This window comes from Falco rusticolus, chromosome 12, assembly GCF_015220075.1.
Source record: "Falco rusticolus isolate bFalRus1 chromosome 12, bFalRus1.pri, whole genome shotgun sequence".
In the NCBI taxonomy this organism is placed as follows: domain Eukaryota; kingdom Metazoa; phylum Chordata; class Aves; order Falconiformes; family Falconidae; genus Falco; species Falco rusticolus.
Genome location: NC_051198.1, coordinates 29,979,693 through 30,007,001, shown reverse-complemented (window position 1 = coordinate 30,007,001; position 27,309 = coordinate 29,979,693). Strand labels below are relative to the sequence as shown.

At 38.9% G+C, this 27,309-nt stretch overlaps 1 protein-coding gene across 2 annotated transcripts in view; it reads left to right on the top strand.

The window, feature by feature from the left end:
- Positions 1 to 27,309, top strand: part of FBXO11 (F-box protein 11) — a 79,142-nt gene that overhangs the window by 33,549 nt on the left and 18,284 nt on the right. The window contains exons 2-11 of one of the 2 annotated variants that reach the window (XM_037406086.1): positions 5,310 to 5,437; positions 5,553 to 5,634; positions 12,263 to 12,404; positions 13,736 to 13,865; positions 14,941 to 15,024; positions 15,105 to 15,237; positions 20,267 to 20,373; positions 20,472 to 20,583; positions 25,637 to 25,743; positions 25,830 to 25,967. In XM_037406086.1, coding sequence (XP_037261983.1) covers positions 5,310 to 5,437; positions 5,553 to 5,634; positions 12,263 to 12,404; positions 13,736 to 13,865; positions 14,941 to 15,024; positions 15,105 to 15,237; positions 20,267 to 20,373; positions 20,472 to 20,583; positions 25,637 to 25,743; positions 25,830 to 25,967 — 1,163 coding nt within the window. Of the gene's footprint in view, positions 1 to 5,309; positions 5,438 to 5,552; positions 5,635 to 12,259; positions 12,405 to 13,735; positions 13,866 to 14,940; positions 15,025 to 15,104; positions 15,238 to 20,266; positions 20,374 to 20,471; positions 20,584 to 25,636; positions 25,744 to 25,829; positions 25,968 to 27,309 lie in introns of both variants that reach the window. The other variant, XM_037406085.1, reaches the window with a different exon arrangement.

The following is a 27,309-nucleotide window of genomic DNA, read 5'->3' as shown; positions in this document are numbered from 1 at the left end:
CAGCAGCGAGGTAGTTGGAGCTGTCATCTCACAGGTTGGCAGTATGCCTTATCCATGTTTCGCCAAATATATGGCAAGATTTGCTCTACCCAAAGCAACTGAACTCTATCAGATCACATTTTTAGATGCATTTATCAGATTTTCTTTTAATTATGAAGATGGACAGCATTGGGACTTTTTTGCCTTAGCAGTTTATTATTTCATTCCAAAATTGCACCAGTTCTACTGAAGACTGTACGATGAACGCTTGCTACTGTTGGAATTTGTTTGATAGGCAAGGTGAATTATGACTTCATTCAAATAGGTTCAGTATGGGTCAGTTTTTCAGTGGTGCTCTTCTAGGACCTACTCCCGGGTTGATATGGATTGCTCTATTCTAAAACTGGTTGGTTGTTTTTCACCATTCCCCCACACCCCCCAGTCTGCAGGAAAAGTTTCAGTGCTCTGTCTGTTTGGGAATACCTGCCGCCCCCAGCATTTTGCCTCTCTTGACTACAAATTCTTTTTTGTTTTGTCGTCTGTGTCCATCCACGTGTCAGTCCCCCCCACCATTTTAGGAAGATATGGAAAAACAGCACAAAAAAAAAAGTGAAATTGCAGTGTTGGAACTAAGTGGTTAAACACTACAGCTTAGTGTATGAGCTTCCTCCCTTGAACCCCCTGCCCCCCTTTCTCTTTTTTTCTGGTAAGAATGTATTTTAGGGGTTTTAAATACTTTTTAAAAAAAAAAAAAAACAGAAAAGTATTTATCAGCCTTGCTTTCTTTGCAACAGTTGTTGTTAACGTTCAAGATGACTTCTGGAAATATTATCTGAACACATGTAAGGTAGAAGTGAAACCACATGTGCATCTTTCTTTGAAGATGGTGCAAACATGATGAACCTTCTTTAGAAGTTAATTATATATTTTTTAATAAACTATTTTGATAGCCTTTGTCACTTTTTTGGTAACTTAGTGTGTTCATTAAACAAAGTTAATTGTGTACTCTTGACGTATACACTTAAAAGTATGCAATTCCATAGCATTTGTGGAAATATAAGACAGTCTTGATTGATTTTAGTAGTTGGCAGAGTGGCAGATTAATTTTTTCTTTCCCTCCTGGAAGTATTTGTGCTTACTGGTCTTTTGTGGGTGTTAAAGCTTGCAGTGTTACGGGTCAGGTTTCATGAACTGTTTTGAACTATCAGATAAGATACTACTTAGTGACACTGACAGGTCACAACTTGCACTTAAGTTTTTAATTTTCAATAAGCATAATTTTTTTTCGAAACTGTACTATCTTACTGTACAATATAATTGGTGTAAAATATTCAGGTAAATATTTATTTCAGAGTAGACAGCTTAATTGAATCTCTTACAAACTGCAAATGTATTGATGGTTAAAACTGACAGCATCTGGCAGTCATTTCAGCAGGTGTTTGTATGAGGATATTAACACTACACACACATTCCTCCAAATATGTTTATTGACTTTTATACTTATACTGTCAACAAATGCAATTATAATGCTTCTATTGATGTTACTAGATGCAGTAGCTGATACTGTTACCCTTTAAAATAGTGGGGGTTTTTCAAAATATTTTGGAGGCAGTGAGGTTCTGTATTGTAGAATTGATTTTTCCACTTATAAGCAGGCATATATCTGTCATGCCAGTGTGTTTTTTTTTTAGGGGAGGATTTTCAAAATTCAGCTCTTGAAGTTCTTCTGCGTTACGAGTGCCTTGCTTGCTCAGGGAAGGGTAATGCATTTCCTGAAGACTGCACTCCTTTGAGGAGTATTGATGTGAAAGCTAGGCCTGTAGCTGGGTTGCTCTGTTCGGAGCTTACAGTGGAGCATCTGGAAGGCTAAAAGCAAGCACCGAGGCTATTCTGTTACAGATTGCTTAAGACTTTCAGGTTTCCTGGTAGTTACTGTCAAGTGAAACACTACACAAGCCACATTTAGAAAAATATTACCAATCGTCGTTCTTTCTGAAATGTTAGAAATCTATGTGGAGGCCGGTCAGCCCCTCAGAAGTGTGACAAAACCTGCTAGTAGAGAAAGAAGTCATTAACTCACCCGGCTCTCGTTATCCTTCTATAGCCAGCAAATTACCTGTGCGCAATTAGCAGGTTTGCAGCAGGGTCAGGCCAGAGGCTCTTGGTTCCCGAAGCACTCCTCTTTCCCAGTGAGTGCCGCCGTCCCGTGTGTTCCGTGAGCACCGTCGCTGGGTGTGATGTCCGCCGCCGTCCCGTGTGTTCCGTGAGCACTGTCGCTGGGTGTGATGTCCGCCGCCGTCCCGTGTGTTCCGTGAGCACACCACCACCTGGGCACGTGCCTGCAGGCCAGTGCTGCTCAGCAGTGATGGGTTCCTGGGCACCCTTCTGCTTCCCGAGCGCTCTGTGGATTCGTGCTCCCCTCCTGCCCTTTCCTCATCTTCCTCACCATTCGGATGGAAGAAGGGAAGTTTTTAATTCTTTTGATACCTGCTGTGAATCTGAGTGAATGTATGCATGTCTCTTGATGTCATCTGTGCCAGAAAAGTGATCTTTGAGCAGGACTCCTGCCATCCTCCTAAATCCACAGCAAGAAAATGAATACATTGCTGCTGTCTTTCAGCGTTCCAGTCAAACTGACCTTTACTTTCCTTTTCCCCCACAGGCTTCTGCCTTCTCTTTCCAGCAGTAATATGTTTTGTCCTTAGTGGCATCCACTGGTTTACTTCTAAGGACCTGACCTGGGGGTTGTCTCTGCCCTTTTCATCGCCTACCAAGGGATCAAAATTCTGTGCTTTGAGGGGCTTTTTTTCTTCCTCTGTCGTCTTTGCTCATTATGCTGTTGCTGTGTTTTATGTGGCAATTTTGAGCTATAGTACGGACTGTCTGGAACAAGGGGAAAACTCCAGCCGTTCTGACAGTCACGTTGTATCTTCAGTGCAAAATAGGGGAACAGGTTCAAGGCAAGATACTCTAGATCCCTGAGGAGCATGCATCTGGGGGATATTAGCAACAGAAATCACAATTACTGTATCTGATCTTAAGTAGAAATGGGGAGCACAAGGTATGTTTGAGTACGCTTTGGTGTTTTGCTATGAGTGCCTTGCTGCTCGTGGTGGCTGCTGAATTCCTCCTGGCAGAGCCCACTGCAGACCTGCAGCTCCTTTGCGGCTCTGGTGTGCAAGGGAAGGCTGGGAACACTCCTGTAGCAGCTCTCTCCCACCTGCTGATATCTTGTTAAATTGCCAGGGTATTTGCAATCAGAGATGAAAAGAAACAGGTAAAACTAGGCAACTGAATCGTGAGTATGCAGTGGGTCTGCTCTGGGGTCAGAAACCTCTTGCAGGTGCATGATGGCAATGTTGGGCCAGATGCTCCTCCACTGGAAAATGCTCTGCAGGTCGTTTATCAATATCCTTTAGGTTTTTTGCATAATGCATAAATACTTAGCCATAATACATAAATACTTAGCCTTCACAGGTAGAGGAGTATTCAGATGCTTACGAGGTGTGTTGTGTAAGTAGCAGACAGGGAGAGTGAGCTGAAATACGGAGGTCGCTCTGTTTTAAAAAGCGGTGGGTTTTTTTGATAGTCGTTTCACAGTTCACTTCTGTCCTTAGAAACCTGCGCTGTTGCTGCAGAAGGGGGTGGTGGCTCTTCCCAGTCATGTGGTCTCATCCCTTCCTCATGGCTGTGCAGAGCTGGACCAGCTGCTGCGCTGGCGAAAGGCTAACTGTGGAGGTGGTACTCACAGGGTTAGTTTCCAGGTGGATTAATGAGCTGACGACACTCTCTTAGATTGCCCTGAGCTGACTGTTTGAAGCTGAACACATACCACCAGCTAATTTTGTTTTTACCAGCTTCTGTCCTCTATTTAGATGTCCTGGTAGTGTTGTGATCTGTTCATGATATGTGGCAAAGTTGGCAATTTATAGATACCTGCTAAAGTAGAAGAAAAACTGGGACAAGAAAGGAGCAGGAGGACACTGAAATAGCTTTTTCTTCAGAATTTTGTTGGTTTGCTGTCACTGATGTGGCAAATAGGGCTATGATGGCATGTGTAATCCTATATAAATGCAGTGTTTTGTAATTTATGTTAAAAAAAACCAACCAACCACCAAACAAAAAACCAACAACAAAAAACACCACCACCAACAAAAAACCACCAAACACAAAACCCTTAGGAAAATCATCAGATTAAAATCTTGAAGTGTAAGTGAATCTTTAGACCTTTTTAAATTGCTTTTCTTTGTTTTTTAAAGAGAGTGGTTTAATATTTGAAGGGTAGGGTGTTCCATGGTGGGCTGTTTTGGGGTTTTGTGTCGTGGGTTTTTGTGTTTTACATCAGTCTATCTTCATGCTAATATACTCAGGAAAAGTGCTTACTTTACCGTATTTCTTTTCTGGCTATCACTTCTACATCATGTTTTACCCAGTTTAAAAATGAGAAAGCAGTTAAAAAGAAGTCCAAAATTATTTTCTCACAGTTAAGAATCTGCAGAAAGTATACCTCTTAAGTGGAGCTGGGCTGCAGCTTATTTTCTAAAGATGGCTTTTGTTCTGGCCTTTCTTAAATTCTTCTAACTTTATAATGTGATGCTAGTTGTAGGGTGTGCAGTGATAAGTTTCCTTGCTTGTTTCAAGGATGTTCAATAAATGTATGAACACAGAAGACTGAAACTCATGAATTAATAACCCTTAAAATTATGCTCATCAAGCTTTCTGTGTTTTTTTGTTTTTTTTTTTTTTTTTTTTTTAAGTGGCAGGGAGAAAATATACTCTTACTTTTCTAAGTATAATTTAGGCAAACAGAATGTATGTGTTTAAAACTACCTCTTTTTTACTGAAGGATTTGTATTCTGGCCTGGGCTATTGCTGAAATGTTTAAGAAAAATCTGCCTTGAGTTTTGTACTAAATGCCATGTTTACCAAAGGATTTCTTGATAACATCTGGTTAATAATTGAAATTTCACTGTTCCTCGTTATGCTGATAGTGTTAGGTGAAACATTTGAGGTAATGAGGTGATAGAATTAGCACAGTGAATTATATGCTTGCAGAGAAACAGAAAGCCTAGGGTTTTGTGGTTTTGTTGGTTGCTTTTAAGCAGTTTTTGGTATAGCTGGTGTTTACATATGGAAAACATAAGTTACTTCATGTGTATGTTCTCATGTAACTTTATGCCATGTGTATTCTGAAGTTCTCTGTGCTCTAGCACTTCATCCCCAGCCTCCTGACTGGATGTACTGTGAAAATTTCTGCAGCATTTTTCTGGCATAAAACAAAACTACAGTTCCAATAAGCAAATTGCCTTTTTTTGTGTGTGTGTTGACAGATGATGATGTACCTGCAGATATGGTTGCAGAAGAATCAGGTCCTGGTGCACAAAATAGTCCATACCAACTTCGCAGAAAAACTCTTCTACCTAAAAGAACAGCTTGCCCTACAAAGAGCAGTATGGAGGTAACTTCTGTTTTCAATTGTAAAGTAAAGATTACTGTTTTAAGAATACAGAGTTAACTGATCGTTTTCATAAATTGCCTAATGACTCAACTAATTCTTATTAATTTCATTAAAGGGTGCCTCCACTTCAGCTACTGAAAACTTCGGTCACAGAGCCAAACGTGCTAGAGTATCTGGAAAATCCCAGGATTTATCAGGTAATAACTTTTTGTACAGAATAGGTGGTAGTGGGATCGGTGGAATCATTTTGAGTTCACACACACACACGCCACCCCCAAGCTTATTTTTCCTGTCTTGTTTTCCAACTAAGGAACAGTAGTGAAAACACAACTGCAAACTTGTTCTGAACTTAAATTTGGAAGCATGATTTTAATCTGATTTTTTTTTTTAGAGTCTGGTCCTTCAGTCTTCCTGCTTCACTGCAGGCATGTCGGTTTGGGGGTTGTTTTTGGTTTTTTCTGTTTTGTGGCGTTTTTTATTCTCCTCAGAGCACTGCATAGTTGTATCCAAGCTACTGTTAGAAGCAGTAATGCTGTGATAGTGCAGTGCTCTGTCGAGGCTTATTTACCATTTCTCATATCGATGTATTGTTCCACTATATTGTTTAGAGGTAGTGTTGGTATGTCATTATAGCACTTCATTGTGGAGAGAGGGAGAGAGGGTGTGTTTATAAAAAATACACATATACCTGCTTGTATGTATTTCATACACATTTACAGTATATGTATGTTGTATAACACATTCATGCAATACATCTGTGTGTAACTATATTGTATGTTTATGTGTGTGTGTTCTATTTGGCACACATATCCTACTTGTTCTTTTTTCTACGTCATTTTTCAGTGTCTCTCTTTCTACCCCTTTTTGTCTCCTGACACGCTTTTTAGTTCCAGGGGATCTGCTGTCACTTTTCCCTGGAAAATCAACACCAGTGCTTGCCAACTCTCCTTGATGTGGTTTCTGTTGCTTTTCTTGGGTTTTTTTTTAGTCCATGTCTCCCTTAACATAGTGAATTAAAACTGAGCAGCTGGCTGGCACAAGGCTTTGGTCCATTTTCATTGTTTCTGTTGAAGTCTGCTCTATCTGGCTTCTCACCTTCTCCACAGTGTATATTTCATCTTTCAAGTCCTCTGTCTCTTTTCTTTCTCCCTGTTTTATTCTCATCCTCCTCTGATTAACTCTTTTAATTTCAGCAACTGTTTAAGAATCATTTAACCTCAGATTTATACACTTGAAATAGCCAGAACAAACTGAACATCAGCCTGTGTCATCTACTTCCAGTTTCGTTTCCTGATTTGATATCTGAAGCCTTGTGCAAAGTCGTCTTGTTATAATCTCGGCTTCTCTTGCCAGTTCGTAATTTCTCCTTCAAGGTCATTCACTTTTGACGCGTTCCTCATTACACTTTTACTTGCCTCCTTGCTTTAGTGAAGGTATGTAACTTTAGTCAAGTCCTGTGGTACAGATTGCAGCATGAATGTTGCTAATTTCCAAAGGAATTCTCCACACTTTCACTGCGCGTTCCTTTTGTTACATTCTTGAGTTCATGTGGGGAAAGTATGGGGATTGTGGAGGCTTCTCCAGCATGGAATTAACAGAGGAATTGTAAACAATGATTTTATAATTGTACTTTTAATAATGTATTCAAACCAGTTGCAATCTAACAAGGGAGTGTCCTTCTCTATCCATTTTGTATTTACCTCTTTCCCGGTATGGATAATGGTTAGTTTTTATTTTCCCCATTGAGTTTTTGAAATATTCCTCCAGATTTGTACAAGCATTGATTGCGGTGAGATTTCTTTAGGGTTTTTTCCCCTGGTTTTTGTTAGCCTAGGTAATGATAGCTGTTGTGACTGAGTTGTAACCATGAGACTTTCTGGATTGTCATCAGTGAAGATTGTATATTGTCTTCTGGAACATATAGTTGTTTGTTTTAGAAATGTAGATGAAATGAAGGCATGGGACTAGAAACATAGGAAGATGTCTTGGTGGAGAACCATTCCTTCTTGTATGGACCTGAGGGAAATCTGCCAGAGATGGAAACTTTAATTGACTGGCATTTCTCCTTACAACTGGAGTGGAGCCATTAGTGTGAAAAACAGAAGACTATTCCTTATTTTAATACCGATTTCAGAATTAGTGGTGCCGAGAGAAGGCTGCTATTTCAAATTGTAAGAAAGAAAAGAAAATTGGGCTTAGATACTGTCAAGAAGAACACATTAGACTTTTGAAATATTGACATGGTTCTCTTTCTGTTATTTGTAAATCTGTCCTCCGGTGGACAATGAGTTCTTCAGTCCTGAGGTGGAAAGATTAGTGAATATACAAAAATTTTGATGAGAAAGCTACACATAATAGAAAATATGTAAATATTTTTTCACTTAAACTCTTGTAAGTAGAAAACCAAAACATGAAGAAACAAAAAATTTAGATAAGGAAAAAGTTATAGTTATGATGGGGCTGTGCTGCTTGCATCACAATTGACTGGTGCGTTTGATTGACATCTGTGGAAAATATTTACAGCTTTTAGATCTTACTGATATAAATATTTGTATCATATGCTAATATAATACTTACTGATTTACAGAAAGGTTTAAATTCAGCATATTCTGACTGTTGCTTTTACGTTACCTGAACTGTAAATGTACGCTACTGTTTACTGGGATATTTCAGTCTTCAGTTATACTTGTCTCCTCATGTCATTTTAATCCAGGGTTTTAATTATTTGACATACTCTTCCTTTTTGTTTATTACTGCGTAGGTTTTTTCCTTTCTTGCTTTAAGATCACTATATTTGCATAGCTATTACTGGCTAGTGTTGCTGACTTTTAATACTCTGGAAGACCAGTTCAGGGACAAGTAATGTCTGTCTTTTCACTGAACTCCAGAGTTGCAGTAGATACTGAGACTCTGGGCTACTGCATTGCTTGTTGGTGGTTCCATACATTAGGTACATGCACAGCTTGTAGTTCACAGAACTTAATGCCTATTTAAATTTACTCTTGACTTTTCCTGTTGATTTAAAGGATATTTTTCCAAGAACACAACATAATATGTTTTCTGACATATTTCAACTTCTTAACAAGAAAATATTTTTACTAAAGGCCTCCTTAAGGAACAAAAGCTATGTTTCTCCACTAAAATGGACAGAAATGTATCTGTACAAGATATAATTTACAACTCAAGATTCATGAGATAGCGTTCTTGGTGTCTGTACGAAGAAGGTAATTCGCTTTCAGGCAGATTTCCCTGCCCTTTGTCTTGGTATTACTGTACTAGTTTCTGTCTATTAAATGATCAAAATTGAAACTGAATTAGCTTCATGTATATCCTGTGGAAACAGAATGACATAACGAGATGTGTTTCTAATTTTCAGTTGTCTAATATATTAACACTTTATTAAAATCATAAATAGTTCAACTGACAGCTTATGTTAGGGCAAACATAAAGATTGGTGATGACCTCTTGCACTTTCTTATTTTTGTCTCTTTTTAACACTTACTTGGAAAACTGACAGTTTCTTAAGAGCGTGCATTTGGTGCTTAACCTTCACTTTGTCAATAGGCACAGAACCGTCAGGAGCAGCAGCACACCAGCCTTTCTGATTTGGTGGCCAGACAAACCTTTAAAACTGTTCTGGCTTATTTTTGTAAACTGGGAGGAAGAACATATTGAATGCATTCTTGCTTTGACAGATTACTGAAAGATACCCTAAATATGAAGTGTGATTTTACGAAACAAAAACATGGAGTTCTTTCTTGAACCCAGAGGATGTTTAAGTCTTCACATTAAGAAGCAAATTAGGTTTTTCAAATTTTACTGAAGAATTCCACCTAGTAATCGCTGTGTCAGTGATTTGAGTGGAGAAAAAAAATCTTAAATCAACCCCTTCTTCTTAATTGAGCAGAAGGGCAACATAAATTAAATCTCTCACTTCTGCAGGATTTTGGAAAAAGGTTTGGGTAAGGATAGTCAAACCACCTGTAAAATTATCATATTCATTTTTAAGCAGCACTTAAGTTTCCAAGTAAATATATCCTGAAAAACTGACGGGGATGTAGGGTTTATTGTGGCTTTTTTTTCCCTTATTTTTTCTTTAATTGGAAGATATTTTTTTTTGACAATTTCTAAGTTGGTCCCTGCCCCATGCAGTGAGGGAACACATCTGGATTTCAACTTCCATTTTGAGATAAGACCTAGGGAGAAAAATGGGAATATGAACTGTTAAGCAATGGGAGGCACTATACCATGAACTTCCCTCTTCGGTAAAAAATTAATTAAGGTCCTAGTATATACAAACGTGAAGGCAGAAAAAATTCTGCACGTTGTTTAGGAAAGTAACTGATTGTCTTGGGAAGAAGATCAAATTGCGTACCTTGGGGATTTCTGTGTTAAAAGCAGAAGACAGGTTGTGGGGGGCTTGTGAGGATGTACTGCCTTGCATTCTGAACATCACATTTCAGCTTGTAAGCCAGCAGAAGAGTGAACCTCCATATCTAACTGGAAAGCTACCAGAAAAAGATGAATTCAGAAGCAGTGTCCAATTATCCTGTGATGCATTTCAAGGGTAATTAGGACTGTAGAATGAATTGCTGCTGCCTGATAGACGCAGGAAAGAACCTTTCTATTTCCAGTGGAAAAGGATCTTTTTAAAAACCAGCATTGATCATGTACGTAACTTTTTTTTAGTGATGCCCAGCCATGCTCACCTTATAGACTGCTGGTATATGGTCCCCAGACTTAGGGTTCCCCAAGTGTCTTGAACATAAGACCTTTCCAGACTACTTGGCTTTTTCTTAGTTTTGCTAACTTACTGGCTGCTGAAGTGGGGGGTGGGGGTGAGTTTGGTTTTTTGTTTGTGGGTGGCTGGGTGTTTGGGTTTTTTAATACATTTTTTAATCTGGCCTTAATAATACTGCTGCTGAAGAGAGTATCTTGGCCAGCTTCCGGACATTCTTTCCTGTCTCCTTCCTTGTGCTTATGCTAGCACTTCTGTAGCTTGCTGTGAACTGCAACAAGGCACTGATCCATAAAAAAATCAGTTTGGAGAAGGATGGGTAAGGATGAAGAGGAAAAAAGTTCTGGTTTATTCTGTCCACGATCAGTACTAGCAACCCAAAGGATACTTAGGGAGCAAATAGCTATGGGCATGTGAAGCGGTGACACTCATCCTTTTTGTACAGCATAGATTTTTGTTGATTAAAGTGGCATGTACCTATACCTTGTGACTGTAAGCTGTGTTACTGTTGAGAGTAGCCATCAGTCAGTTGGGTAAATGCCTGCCTAGCATCTTAGTGGAAATCAGTATTTGTGAATAACCAGGGTGACATTCATACAATGGGGAAACAGGGAACAGGTTCAGGGAAAGTCAGTAATATTTCAGAATTTCTGCTAACTGATCTGACCACAGATGTAAGCTTGACATCCTGGGAAAAAAGCTGTAATTGGTTCTCTCATAGTACACTGGTTCTGGTGATATGGTCTGTAGACCACAGTTTAGCATCTTCATAAAAGCCACAGTTCTGGTCCTTGCAATTCATATCTTCTTTCTCTTCTAGCTAGAGCTAATGTAGTTTTTTGTGCAGCTTGGCCCAGGGAGGACTTGGGGCTTACCTCTTTTTCTTTTTCTCTTGTGTGTGTGTGTGTGTGTCTGTGTGTTTGTATAATCTCACGTGGACACTATTTTTCAGAATATTATTCCCTCAAATTTAGCAGATCATCTTTCTGAGGGTCACTTTAGTAGTCTTCCTGTAGTAGCCAAAATCATGATCCTATTGCTCCCTAGGTTCAGATGTTCTAGGAAAAAATGAATAATGCAAGAGGCATTACATGGATGTAATTGTATTATGAATGTAGCAGGAGTTTTTAATGCCTTGCGTACAAATCCTCTGAACTTTGGAAGCTGTCCTGTACAGTTCTGCCTGAGGAAGGATCCCAAAGACAATAACCAAACAAGTGACCTGTGCAGACAGATCTCTGCTGTGAGGTTACCTGCCACAGAAGGGTCTGGTGAGAACACGAGCGACAGCTGGGGGTTTCCTATACGATCTGTTGTATGTAGTGCACGTGTGCCCAGGAGCGGGGGGTTAACGAAGTGCACTCGGCATCTCCACACAATGGTACGGGAATGCCGCTTTCTCAGACCTCTCTCAAGAAATACTTCTGGCAAGGGTAATGCTTCCTCTGGCTTAGATTTTTCATTTTAAAAGAAAGAGCATGAATGGGAGTTAGTGGAAGGGAGGAGACTTTGGAATTGTTGCTGGCTACTGGTTTCCTGCATCCCAGACATCCCTTCTCCCAGTGTGTTCATTGTGGGAGAACAAGGGAGTTTTGCTAGTAGCTCTTCCAGACAGTGATTATTTCTGAGTAAATTCTTTTGTGTTTGAAAACATTTGCAGAGATTCTGACTTTGGGGCTGTATTATTATTATTATTATTATCCTATGGATAATGTGGGTTAATTGAACCACAGTGAAGCTAATAGCAGTGAGGAGCCAGTATATCTGGAACGTGCACAGTAGCCTACTTAATGTCTGCAGTTGTATGCAGACTGATTCCTCCAGTACAAAAGGTGAACTAAAAAGTTTTGAAAGAGGACTTGAAGCCTGTAACTCCTACCTGACTCCAGAGTCAACTATTTAGCTCTTTTTTTGCCTTTAGATTTAGATGAAAGGAAATTTTTTTTTTAAAAAAAAAAAAGTTCCTTTGAGATCATTGACATTTTAAATGGGACTCATTCAAATGGCAAGTTGGTGATCTGTTTTGGTCAGGATTTGGGCTGGTTAAATATGTCGATAATCTCACATAGATTACTGTTTAATAGCAGCACCTGCAGAACAGTATCTTCAGGAGAAGTTGCCGGATGAAGTGGTTCTAAAGATCTTCTCCTACCTGCTGGAGCAGGATCTCTGTAGAGCAGCTTGTGTGTGTAAACGCTTCAGTGAGCTGGCTAATGATCCAATTTTGTGGTAAGTGAAAAGCTATTCCTCATTATCTTGAGAAATGCTGGATGTGCAGCAGGAGATGCCAGTACAATAGAAAAATTGAAATGTTGGTTACAATTAGTTAGATTAAAACCAGTTGTGTTTTAGTATGTCTGGTTTACTTAAGCATTATTTGTTACTTAGGAATAGCTGGTTATGTGTTAAACAGTGAAACTTCTGACTCTCTAGTAGTGTAGATACTAGTTAAATAACAGCTCTTTTAAAAAAGATTTTTAAATCTTTTTTTAAATATACCTTCAGTAGCTACTCCTTTCCTTCTTCCTCTTCAAAGTTTTTCAGGCTACTGTGGGGATTGTGTTACTTGATGCAGAAGAAACAACACGTTTTTTAATATTAGATGCAAGTTTTGTCTAGTGTTAATTAGATTTTTGTGTGTATGTTTATTTCATTTGATTTTTTGTTTGTTTTGTTTAATGGTTGGATAGTCAGGCTGTTTTCCCTCATGAATCCACCCTACCTCTGGGTTTTTGAGAGCTTGGATAAATGGGATCTAAATTATCTGTAATTTTTATAAGAGAAAAAAATCACATTTCTTAGGCTGTTTTTTTAAAAAAAAAATTTAAGACTAAAAGAAAAAAAATTGAATATAACATCATTAAAATCCCACCCCCTTCTTTTTTTCCTTACTGTCCTAAAGACAGTTCTGGGGATATCTTGTCAGATGAAGTACACCTTCTGAGATTCAGTGGCATCCTGTAAGTCTGGGCTTAATATCAGCACACTCAGACAGTGCAATTTTTTGTATTCTGGCACTAATAAAAAAATCCAGTTGTGTGCTGTTTCATTCTTTTTAAGCCACTGTAATCTGTCCACTGATTAACTCTTTTTGAAATACAGTGCATCGTTTGTTCTCCATGAATGCATTTTTTCAGCCTTTTTTTTTTTTGCCAAGGTGAGGAAGAAGTGGTAGCACGCTTTGTCTTAAATTTTCTTATGGTACTAGCTTTTGTAAGTGTTAAGGCAGTGCCGTAGCTGATGTGCAATTAGACTCTGATTCCACACACAGTGTAACTAACTGCTTAAATTTCTTCATGAAAATTACATGTTGAGAACTCTTTGCTTGGATCGTGAAACGCATGTCAAAATTTTTTCTTAGAAAAACAGCAGTCAGTCCAACAGAAAAATTGTTGTGGAAATGTTTTTAAGTGGTTGTTACTGATCTTGGTCAAAATCACTGTCACAGACTGGCAAATGCTTTTGGAAAAAACCCAGTTTCTAACATTTGGCGTTACATTCAAATGAAAGAGTAATCAGAAATACATTAATTTTCTTTTCTGCTTGACATTTCTGCTCAGGAAAAGATTGTATATGGAAGTATTTGAGTACACTCGTCCAATGATGCATCCTGAACCTGGTAAATTTTATCAGATTAATCCAGAAGAATATGAACATCCAAATCCCTGGAAAGAAAGCTTTCAGCAACTGGTAACGATAATATTCATTTATATTCCAATTTAAAGGTGATTTTATAAAAGCAAAAACCTCAACTTCTGAAATGTGGCTGACAATAGTAATTATTTTGGTTTTAAACTTTAAATAAGATGATGGGACTGAGGAGGTGGGAAGAGATATTCCTGTTGTGTTATGCAGTAGGGGAGTATCTGAATTTATTTCCTGTTTTGAGGCACACTTTAGAGAGACACATCATGGTAAAGTGGAATGCTTGAGCATCCAGCTCTCCTGTCTTGGGTTTGCCTGGTGTTTTGCATCACTGAAATCCCGTGGAAGAGATTGTCATGATCTGTGGCACACAAATAAACTTCAAATATATTGTTGTCGTCATATCTTACTAAACCAGTGTGCATGCTACTTATCAGATTCATATGCATCTTCCTCTAGTAAACCAAACAATATATTGATAATATCACTTAAGCTTAGCGATTTGCAGCTGACATGACTGGAGCTAAACAAGTTAGCTTTAAGGTGCATGATTGAACCTCTAATCCAAAGTGTCAAAGGTGTTGTAAGGATGGCTGGGCATGATATTTGAAGAACGTAAGTAAGGGAAACAGATACTGAGGTGAGTGTATTGTACAGTGCTGTGTGTAATTGGTTCATGAAATTCTGAAGCTTGTTGAGGACAAATCTTTGACTTGGTGTCTTTGTTCAGTACTCACTCAAAAGTGAAGGCACAGGTTTCTTTTTTCCTTGCTGTATAAATGCAGTTTGTTTTGTGGCAAGCGGCTAGAAAATAAAAAGGTAGAAATTAGAATGCTGTGGAGTGGATAAGGTGTGTGAACATTTTCAGTCACTTCAGAGGCTTCTGGCTGTGGAAGTAGGTTAACCTCTTGGTTTAGTTGATCGCTCTTAGGCTCAGACTAGTCTTGATGTTGCCATTTCAAATTGGTTGCCTAATTTGGGAGGTCAAATATGATCCTTAGTTCCTGGAACAAATGGGTATCAGCAAATGGCTTATTAATTAGGGGTTTAGTAGGTCTCATCTGTGCATTCAGATCCACCTATCTGCAAGCTTATCATAAAATAACTTTCCTTGTTTCAGTACAAAGGAGCGCATGTAAAGCCAGGTTTTGCTGAACACTTCTACAGTAATCCTGCAAGATACAAAGGAAGAGAAAATATGTTGGTATGTTTCTAAAGCTGTTCTTAAGAATATCTATGTATCTTTGCGTGGATATTTCTCTAAACTTGTCCCTTTTCTTCTAGTATTACGATACCATTGAGGATGCTCTTGGTGGAGTTCAGGAAGCTCATTTTGATGGACTTATCTTTGTTCACTCTGGTATATATACTGATGAATGGATATATATAGAATCTCCAATCACCATGATCGGTGCAGGTATTTAAACAGAGATCCGATTTGTCTCCAAATATGATTTGTGTTAATTACACCTTAATTACAAAGATATTATGGTGCATTAAATACCCAGTACAAATGCCAGTCTTTCTGTACAAGTGTCGCCAAAGTAACTGATGCTTCAGACTGAAGTACCATTGTCTGCGTGTTAGTTCTTGGAATAATTTATTTATCTCTTCATTTCATTAGGAGAAAAAAACCTGAATTTGTCAGAAAGTATACACAGTTACATGAGTGCAGTTGAAATTTTGAGGTGGTTCTTAGGAAACTTGTGTATATATAACCTATCTCCAGAGTAGAATCCAGCAGTGAGAGCAAGCCCAAATTAGTATCTGTCCCATTTTTTTCAGCATCATAATTCCGTCTCGAGGAAGAAAATGAGAGCATCCAGCAGAAAGATTCTGAGACTGGAGGTTCTTTCTCGGCTTGTCTCCCAACTAGCCCCTCTAAAGGAGAACCTTAATGGAGAAGGAAATATGACTTTCAGAATAGGAATGTTTTAGGAAGTTGATAGAGTACACCTGGCTGCAAATTGTGGTGCTTGTGAAGCTATTTGCTTTTCTTGACCTACTGTGAATATGCTGATCCCTGGTAGCACATGGCATAGTAAGACTGTCTTACGGTCTGTGGTGACCCAGAAGTGAATTGCCTGCTGCCTGCTTTTTCTGAGATATTGTCTGTGTTGGGTTTTTTTGGGTGGTTGGTGGGGTTTTTTGGGTGGTGAGTTGTTTGTCGTGGGAATTTTTTATGGTTTTGGGGGGGCTTTGTTTTTTTGTGGGTTTTTTTGTTTGTTTTTTAAAAAGTCCTTTTCAGTTATCTATCTGTTCTGCATAACAACTGTTTTGTTGTTGAGTGAGCCTGTTCTGGCACTTCTTGCCTGGGTTTTGCAGCCTTGGCAGCGAGAATAGCTTTGAGCAATGCAGTCAGAGTGTTTCCAGCGTTAGTCTTAAAACTTGTCCCTGCAGAGCTGCAAGATGCAGCTGCCTTAGTATGTTGGTTTGTCAGTTCATTACTACGTTTCTGAAGCTAACGTCTTGAACATCCCTACTTACAGTGTTTTGGTTTGTGTTGTGGAGCACAAGCTGGATTCTTTTTGGATGAGACTAATTTAAGAGATGTGTTCCTAGAATATTCTTACTGCACTCCAGTGGTTGGTGTATGTTCAGTCAGAGGGACCAGGTTAGGACTAGTCCAAAGTCACAGCATCTTCTACCCTTGCTGCCCCACAACAGATGCAGCATGGATGTCTGATCCTCAGCACTATTTGGCTCTGTAGTACCACTCATGTTGCACCGCAGTGCTTGCTAATGCAGACGTGGCCTTAGACAAATGACAAAATACCCCTGGCTTCTGTTTTGGATAGAGGATGGCAGTAATAGATGCCAGTACAAACAGGGCGAGTCATATTCATGGAGTGTTTAAAATCCAGAAGAAACTGGATCAGCCCTGTCCTAAGATAATTTCTTAATTACCTCATGAAACTTGAAACGACATCTTTGATGTCTGGTTAAACTTCTGCATGTTCTCTGGTTCCTTTTAGATTTTGAAAGGCCCTATGCTTTCCCTTGCACTGGAATTAAGTTATTCAGAAAAACAGTTATCTTAACTACAGTTCTTTAAAAGCAAGGGATCTGCATTGTGTATTTTTGTAACACAATAGCTGTCTTGGGGAACAAAATCTCCAGGAGGAATCCAGAAATGCTAGATGTATTTACATTTTCGTTTCTGGCACTGCTGACTTTTTTGCTTCCTCAGACTTTCTCCACTGAATGGTGAGTGACATTGCAGAGGGAGTCAATTTTCATTTGTCTGGAAAAGAAAACAAATTAAAGTGAACCACTAAGCCTTGGAGAACTACCTCTTCTCTGTTCAGTCTGGCATGCTTTTTGGAATGGTAGGATTAAGGCAGTACCAAATCTCACCGCAGTTCTACTCAAATTTCTTTAATAGTTTCTTCTGCTGACTTCTTCTTCAGGACAGCATTATTAGAAAGGCAGCTTTACATACCTCAAGCTTTTAAGAAGCTTCTGCTTTCTCATATAAGCAACATGTTCTTAGAAAATAGCACCTGGTATTCTAGGTTTGTTGTTCTGTTTAATTTTGGGGTTATTTCTTTCTTTCCTTAAATCTAGGGGAAGGAGTCGGGTTCAGGAGAAAGCCTCTGGATGTGTTACTAGTACTGTGGCTTATCTGAACTGTCAAGTAAGAAGCTAGGGTAGAGGTCCTGTAAGAAAATTGATGCATCTGGTTCAGTGAACAAATAGCTGTGAATTTCTTAAAGGAATTCTACTTTGCATGCTTGGGGAGGGGGGGGCAGATCACTGCATGAATACAAGCCCTCCGTGGAGTGCCCATCTCACTCAAGATGTGAAGTCTCTCATCTTAGTAGCTGGGTTTCAGCATACAGACATATGTCCTGATCTGAGAATCTTCACTGAATATGTGCGTGTTCTGTATTTTAGGAGATACAGCTTTCATTCTTTCACTTTATTTTCCATTTGACATAAACAATGTGCCAGTAAGTGCAAAAGAGATTATCGAAGGATTTTCCAGTCAAGAAAAAAATTAGTAAAGCCAATAAGAATTATTGTGATTTTAAGAGTAGAAAAATCTAAAATGATAAAGATGGTCCTAATTAGGTGTTTTTTAACTTTTAAGTGCAGGAGAACTTCCATATGCCTGTACTCTTCTTTAAGTACCCGTTCTGCATCTTTGAATTGAAAATTGTGCTTTAGACCAGTTTAGAGCTGTGTTCTTTACTGTAGATTTTACAGACTGCAAGATCTGAAAGGGCCTCAGCATTTTTTGACTGGTACAATGGAACAAGGTCGCAACTATTTCCTGAAAAATCTGGTTATTCTTCTGTTAATGCCCTGAAAAGTGAAATTGTTTTATTCCTTTTGAGGACTAAAATAATTCCGAGGCAACATCCAGTTAATTTTTAATTCTTTAGGCACTCCATTATTGTAGGCTTTCTGTTAATTTTTTTCTAAATGGTCTCATCTTGGTCCTTAAACTGAGTGTGAATTCTGATCCCATGGAACACAGCTCCCTTAGACTTCAGCAAACAGACTTCTTGAGAACTATGTTTTGCTTGATTACAAAATTAGGGGCCGTTTTCTTTTCTTCCCCTTTCTTATGCTGGTTTCTCTCTTCTAAAGTGGTCTAAGCCAAAAGCTGAAATACAGGTATTTCTCTGAGTAATTCTTTTGCAAAGACTTAATAGGATGTGTCACAGGGTTTCTCTGATGAATTTCATAAGAAGCCAATGCTTGAGCTAGTCCCCTTCCCTCCTCAGCCTTTTCCTGGGGGTGGATCTAAACGCAGTGGTGTTAGTAATTGGCATGTTCCATAACGGGCATCCTGGGACCTCCCAAACTCAGAGACCTGTAAAGTAACTCATGTGCTGAGAGGAAAGAGATGTCTGTAGAGAACATCATCCAAGTGCACGGCGAATGCCTCCAAGCACGATTCCACGAATCTCTGCTTTGTTTGACAGTTTCAGAGCATCCATTGTGAAGAGCAATTCCCCCCCTGCCCCTTCCCCAAAGGGAACGCAGTTCTGATATTAATTTATGGCTCTTATTTCCTGTTATAAGGGTTCCATTTATTTTCTGGTTTTGGTTCACCTGCAATACCGTGTCATTCTTTCTCAGGGGGTGAGGTATACAGATGTGTGTATGCCAGCGCATTTGCACTGGCAAATCTATATATTTTTATTTCTATATATTATATATAAATGTTACTAGACCACAGAAAACGATTTTGTATGATGACACAAATCCTCATCAAAGCCTCTTTTAGTTGTTATCTAGTACTAAGTGAATAGTGGTACGAAGAAGAGCTAGACTACCTTAAAATATTTGCAGCTCTGCAGCAATGAAAGCAGAGATCTGGCTTTTAGATAGTGAGAACAGGCTGGATAATGATGTAAATGTTGCTTCATTCTGACTGGCACCTCTCTGCAGAAGTGATAAAGAACAGGACATACCACTTGTCTGTACTAGTGTCAACAGACAACAGAAAGATCTGCTCATAAGAAATCTTGTGAGTAGGCTCTTCAATAAAATAGAGTTTAAGGCAGATGTCTGGTCACGTTTGTGTGTGTTGAGTTGGGAATGGTTTGAAATTCCTATCAGATAACTTACCTGCTATAATATGTGAAACTTCCATATTTACATTTTGTCTATTGAGAAGGCTTCTTCTGGCTCGCATATTTAATGCGCAGTTTTGAATCTAACAAAACTGTCTTCCTTGTATATGCATCATTGAATTTGTACCAACGTAGGGCTGGCGTTACCTTGTACCCCCTCTGCTGGCTGTTACCACACCAATGTAAACATTTCCTTCCTCTGCATTAAGGGTGAAGAACAGAGCAGAGCCTTGCTGCTCACGCAGGAAATCAACCTGCAGGTTATGGGAGCTTGCAGACAAACCGCTTTCAAACCTTCTGTACATGCTTTCAGAAGTATAGTTTAGTCTAATTTTAGGTGTTCTTCTAAAGCATAATGAGGATATAAATTCAAAACTCTGAATCTTCCATTTGAGAAGTGTGAGGAGGTCACTCATAGGTCGTGAGCAGATTACGAAGTAGTTGTTTAATTTGGTTCAAATTAGTGATGGAATGTATGTGTTTAGCTTGAATAAAAGGGTTTAGAGTACCAAAATAAATTGTACTTAGTAACAGAATTATAGTGCTTCTGGACTGGTACCCATGTTTAAACTGTTAATTCGGTTTGTAATAAGTAGTAGTCAAAAACTAGCTCTGTACAAGAGAAGATTTTTCTCGTGGTACTAGATACTAAATTGGTGCAAGATTGTCTTAGTTAAAGACTGGTTTCTTCATTGTCTTTGAAACCTTGTGTTTTAAGATTCTTCTGATGTAAAGAATGTATGTGCCAAGAGTAGTATTCATTTTCCTTCGTTGCTTTGAAGAGAATTCTGTAAATCTTTTGAGGATTTTTTTTTTTTCGGTGGCATAAACTAAGACTCAATTAATGTCTTTTTACAGCACCTGGAAAAGTAGCAGATAAAGTTATAATAGAAAACACTAGAGATTCCACCTTCGTTTTTATGGAGGGTTCTGAAGATGCCTATGTTGGATATATGACAATCAGGGTAAGATTCTCAAACTTTAGCAGAGCTTTTAATCATTTCATTTTAATGCCTAAGCAATTAAATAAACACTACGCTTCTGTATTGTCTGTCTTTTGCAGTTCAACCCTGATGACAAATCTGCTCAGCACCACAATGCACACCACTGCTTAGAGATTACAGTGAACTGCAGTCCAATTATAGATCACTGTATTATTCGAAGTACTTGTACGGGTTAGTAGGCTTTTTATTGTTTGAAAGTAACACTGTTGAAAGGTACTAAACTAACCAGGACACATGGAAGCAGCACACGAATTATGATCACTATTGACATATTTCAATTTTTGATGCAGGTGTTTAATGCAGGTTTGCAAGCCTTGAAGTGGCATTATTACAGTGACGTCTTTCTATCCAAGACTTTGTGATCTTGTCTACTTGGTCTTCTATTGGAATCAGTTTGGAGACTCAGGGCAAAGAGTTTAAAACCTGGAAAGTGACACTTAAAATTGTATACAAACTTACCTGGTTTTGGTATATATATATAATTCTAGCTGGCAGGAGAGGGCTTTTGAAGGGGACACATGTGGCACTTGTACGTTAGGTTCATTGCAATATGCCATATTGGGATTGATGGTATTAAAACAGTCATGAGCTGTAAATGCTAAGCGAAGTTCACTTTCCTGTCAAGAGCAGAATGACTTTACATACTCCAAGTATGAGTTCCTAGCAATACAGACAGAAGAAATGCATAGTGTGGAAAGTTAGACTCATTTCACCATCAGAGATAATAAGGAATCCTGCTGTGGGGAAACATTGGTAGTCTAGATTAAGGAAAGAAAGGGTCAGAGGCAGTGGAGGTGAGAGGCTGGATGGCAGTTCACAGTTGTTGGCAGGAAGACATGGCAGTCTGCAGTCGCTAGACTCAAGACGTGGCAAGCTTAACGTGTTTGAACACAACCAGGTGAAACGGAGTTGTCAGAAGAGGGACAAGACAATTAAGATACTGTCTTTGCATGGAAATGGCAACGTGAATTTTATATACCTAAGTTCAGCTAGTGAAATGGGATGGATCTACACAGCAGAATGTGCATAAAGGTTGCTCAGCTCAATGTGAAGGCAAGGAGACAAGGAGATCTTAAACTAGATATAAAACCTGCACTTTTCTGGTACAAACTATGGAGGAGGGAATTCTGCAGGGAACCATAATAAGAACAGTGGAAGCATTCCTTGTCTGTGTCTTGTAGAGGAAGAGACGCTTGCTCTTGGGGGTTTCAGGCTATAAAGCTGTACAGTTCTGGTCAAGGCACCTCTGTGCTTCACATCACCACCTCTTTTATTGGAGACCTATCAGCTAATATGTGGAAGTGTTAAAAATGGAAAAAAGAGGAACAAAGGACAGCTAGCTGCTCTCAGTATCTAGATTTCTTTGTTTAATGCTAAATACTGGGAAACTGAAGTATACAAAGAAAATTTGTTCTGGAAGTTCCTATGTACCAATATTGGGGACCCTGATAACAAATCAGAGTTGTTTCTTGGATCACGTTCAGTTTGGTTATAAAAATAGGTTGAAGAGCTGCATGGCTTCATGTTGAAACGTGCTCATAGGTAAGCTAGTAGATCTTGATGTCTTTGAAAATTTTTTGTTAAAACTAAGCTTTGGTAGTTCTTGTGATGACCACTTTTCATTATGGAAGGCTGTTCCTAAGAATTCTGAACTTTTGCCCTCTCCACTATTCTGGATTTCTGAATGTTTGCTGCATTGAATTGTTGCTTCTTTTCCCCACAGTTAAAATTTCTTGTCAGTCTGGGGGGCTGTGTAGGCTGTGCTATCATCATCACTTATTGATTATTAATTTTTATTGACTTCAAGTCCTGCTCAGCCTTGCTATAACCTACTCAGGAAGTACTGAGTGCATGTAAAAAGGCAGGAAGAATGGCAGTCTGCCAGAAAAGGCATTTACTGTTTCCAAGTCAATGACATCTCTGAAATATTGATCCATAAGCATTCAAAATCTTTCCTAGCACATGCTTGATACCCTTTCTGTGGATCTCCTAATTGCATTAAAGCATATTTCTACATTATGTCATGTGTAAAGCTCTTAATGTATGTAATATGTAAAGGTGTGAGCTATGTAAGTGCTAGTGATTTAAGCTGGAGGTCTACTGCTGCCAATCCAAAGCCTCTTTGAATTATTTTAAAATGAAGTTTAAATGGCAAGATCCTGAGCCCAGAGGTTGTATTGCATCCATTCTAGAGGAAATCTGTATTAGTTTTCACCTTGATAGATAAAAGTAGTAGTGGATGGCAACGTGCCTTTTTGAAGTATTGCTTAAGTGTGTGCAATCGTTACATTCTGGGTAAACAAAATAAAACCTAAACCAGTAGTACATGTGCTTGATACTGGAAAAGGACCAATTTCACACAAACAATAATGAAGTCCAGTGACGTGAATCAGAATATAAAGATTGCTTTCACTTAAATAAGCAAAATGTGATAGAGGTATGCTTTTAAAACATCACAGTGGGTTCCCAAAAAATCCACGTCTCCTTGGTATCACCAAAAGAGGTAGAGGAAAGAGGGTGAAAGCAATTATGAAATACAAGAAAGGAGAAGTTATTAGCAATTAATATAAGTAGGAAACTGGGAATTGCAAGAAACCGAGACACACACCCCACCTCACCCAGACACCCCAACAAAATATTCCTGACCCCCAGAAGGAAACTGATAAACAAGACAAGATGTAAGATCTGTCTAGAAGAGACAGTCCTTGTGTCTCTTCTTTGGGAACGAAGGTGGTTTTAGCAGTGATGCTGATCAATCATAGAATGGAAGAATTCGAATGGCAAAGTGTTGTGTAATTTTTGTTCCATATTTAATGAGAATAGGCAGGAATGATAAATGTGCTCGTACCCTAGAGGGATAATGAAATACGTTCCATTCTTGACAGTAACCGTGGATGAGGTTAAACAGCTGTAAAAATAGACGTTCTAAAATCGTGCAGGAGTTTAAAAAGAACCGGCCAAGAAATCTTCTGGGCTCCTATTATGTATCATCAGTAACTTGAAACCTGGGTGAGAGGTGTATGTCCCTGGGGCAGGGGGGAGACTAACCAGAATGAAGTACGGCAGGTAGTGCTGCCTGTTGATCCTGGGCAGAATAACGAGAGAGTAAATGTGGGGGGTTGGTCAATCAAGAATTTGAAACATATGTCTGAAGCAAACTAATGCATATTTACAGAAAGTTATAATGGTTGCATCACACTGTTTAACATTTTTGATTACTTTCTTTGACTAAACAAAGGTAGCAGTCCCAGTAGAATTACATAGGTCCTTGAAAAATATTTGACTTCAACATGTGATGCCTTAAAACATTAGAATTTTACAGAATTACCAGAGCACACATTAAATAGATGAAAAATAACCTTCAGGGTAATTTGAAAGAGCCACGAAAAAGCCATTTATAAAGACGACTTCTTGACTTTAAGCCACTTTATCAGTGACTTACAGAGAAGAAATAAAATGCATGCTGATGAGATTTGTAGATGATGAAGACTTAAGGTGTTATAAATAACCAGGAGGATGGGTTGCTATGCCCTTTCTGGCAGGTGGGCTCTCAAACAACATTCGTATTACTGTGGACAAGTGTGAAGGTTATACGCACAACTTGCTTTTGTTCCCAGTTTTAAGTGATCAATCTCTGTCCCGAGAAGCTGGATTCCTGGGAAAAGCTTAGAGGGTGAAAGTGGGTAAACAGCTACATATGAGCCTCTGTGTAGTCGAGTGGCCGAAAGAATCGATGTGATCCTTAGTTACACCTGTGGAAATATTGAGCAGAAGAAAGAGACTCTTACACCTTTGCTTAGTCCTGCTTCAGAATAAAGTCCTCTTTCCTGGCGACCATAGCAACATGTTGAAAACTCAGAAACAGTTCTGTGAAAAGGCCTACAAAATAAAGCAGGAAAAGTCAGTTATAATAAAAAACATACTGACATTTGTTACTTTATCAAGAAGGCTAAAGGAGTAAATTGCTTGCGCTAAATACGTGTGTGCATTGTGTATGGCATACATTGGTATAAAGAGAACCAGTATCTGCGTGTTAAAGCTGGAGGAATTCAGATGAGCAATTAAAGTGTAAATTAACAGGGTAACAACTCTGTAACCAGTTAACAAGTTTTATGGTGCTTTCTCAGTTGCTGGAAATACTCAAATCAAAATTAAATGTGTTTCTAAAAGATATGTGCTGAAGTTCCTGCTACTAGAACTGAAGCAAGAATTAATTCGGGGAATTATTATAGCCTGTATTATTCATAAGGTCAGACTAGACAATCAAAATAACTTCTTTAGGATTTGAAAAAAAAAAAAAAAAAAAAAAGCTCTGTAAATGAGTCTATGAATTATTAAACTATAGTCTTTGTGGTACTATGCTAGAAAGGTAATACGAAAACTTACTAATAGAGCGTGTACTGGCTTGGTTATTTAGTGATGTTTAATTGTGGGGAAGGCGTGCGCTACGCTGGCCAGCTACTTATTAGACTGAGATGACTTGCCTTTCTGAAATCACTGTGAACCTGCTGTTGATTTTCAGTGGCTGCAGAAGTTCATGTTTTCACACTTTGTGAAGTTCAGGGGATGGAGCTGCTCTGATGAAGTCCTGAGCAGTCTGAGGTCTAGTTGCCTGAAAAGAGTTTGTTTTCTGAGTAATGGTATGGTAGCTGGAATCATCCGAGGAGCTTTGTCATTTAGCTGGGAAGAGACCTGTTGGTTTAGTACTTGAGATTGTGCTGTTTGTCTCCTGCTCATCTTTAGTTAGACAGTGTGTCTTTGTGTGCCACAAAACTATTATTTCTTTGGGCTCTTTGAAGTACTGGGTTATGAAAGTTTAAAGGGAAGTAAAATAAGGCGGTAATTAGCATAGAATTTTATTATATTTTTGTTGTCCTTTGTTGTGAACAGTCAGTGTACAGTCAGCCTAATGTAGGGAAATAAATGAGTGAGAACTTTCATAAGAATGAATTATTATATAAGCTATTGTCTATTCTGGCAATCATATGCAGCTGTGTATCCTTGGCAGAGTGAGTCTTAAAGCAACTTCTACCTCAGGTTTTTTGCATCTGCAAAATGATGACATTAGTGTTTTTCTGCCTGTGGCTTGCAATGCTTTGGCACTGTGCACGCCGAATCTTTTTAGAATACCAGTTCACGCTAACTTTTCTTGCAAAAGCACTGCCAGACTATTTATAAATACGCTATGCTTTGAAGCTATGGTAACTGTACTGTTTTCTTCCAGTTGGCTCTGCAGTATGTGTTAGTGGCCAGGGAGCTTGTCCTACTATTAAACACTGTAACATCAGCGACTGTGAAAATGTTGGACTTTATATTACAGACCATGCACAGGTATTTTTTTTATATCAGTTTCTTTACTTTGATAAAATTGTTTACTGTTCTTGATTCCCATCTTGATTTATATTTTTATTTCCCAGGGAATATATGAGGACAATGAGATCTCCAATAATGCGTTAGCAGGGATTTGGGTTAAAAACCATGGAAATCCCATTATCAGACGGAATCACATTCACCATGGACGTGATGTTGGCGTTTTCACTTTTGACCATGGCATGGTAACGTATATGTTTTCTTCTGAAGAAAGAAATAGAGATGTTGCATAGCTGAAGTCTTCAAATTTTGCCCATCATTGAAGAAATGTTAAAAAAACCCCACGCTTTTACATGTGAATAGGTATTTTAAACTCTTGCCCTTCAGTGAGGAACTCTAATGACAATTTTAACTGAAAGAGGTTTAAGCAAGCTTTTTGCAGTTGATTGGCAGCCTGCTACATCGAATTATGTTGCAGTGACAAAATACCTCTTGAAATAGGATGTAAATGGTAGGCTTACATTTACAGTATCACTTCGTTCTTTTTCCTTTGAAACGGGAAAAAAATAAGGTGCTGAAAGATTTAAAAGTGAAATAAAATGCTCTGTGGAGACTCAAATCAGTCTTATTTTAATGTTAGATCTTGGAAACAGGGCACGTTCAACTTCTTTGGGAAGAGGACTTTTCTAGCATGGAGTTAGTTGTGGAATTTCAACACAGAATTTCATTTGAGAATTCAGACCTTCTTTCATAAAAGTGTTTGTTTCTCTGGGATGAAGGTGGTAACTTCCACGTACGTGTAAAGCAGTGAGTAATAAATTTGCATAGCCCTTATAATAAACAGAACAGATTTTTGCCACTGAAATAATAGATTTTTATTTGCTGATTTGTTTTAGTAAAATATCCTGCACATCTTCCAAACAGTGCCAAATCGATGTTTTTCCTGCTTGAATGACCAAGTCCCAATTCCCCACACACACGGCAAAATGAGCAGTTTTCTTCTAGCCTCCTTTCAAATGGCAGACTTTAAGGATGCTTTCCATAAATTGGAAGAGCTCTCAGTCCCCAGGTGTAAGAAATCAGGAAGGGAAGGCAAGGGACTAGCATGGATGAGCTGAGAACTGCCGGTGAGACTGAAGGGCAGGAAGGAGGTGCACAGGCAATGGAAGCAGGGAGAGGTATCCTGGGAGGAGTATAGGGATGCTGCCCGGTTGTGTAGGGATGGGCTCCAGAAGACCAAGGTGCAGATGGAGCTGAACTTGGCAAGGGATGCGAAGAATAATAGGGGTTTCTGCAGGTATGTTAGCCAAAGAACACGTACCCCCCAAAGAGCAAACTGGTAGCAACAGTTGAGGAGAAGGCCGAGGGTACTCAACAACCTTTTTTGCCTCAGTCTTCACTGGCAGCCACTCTTTCCCCACCTTGTGAGTGGATGGACCCCAGGACAGGGACTGGAGGAGCAGAGTCCCTCCCACTGTAAGAGAAGATCAGGTTTGTGACCACCTGAGGAGCCTGAACATATAAGCCTATGGGACCTGATGAGAAGCGTCCCAGAGTCCTGAGAGAATTGACCAATGTGATTGCCAA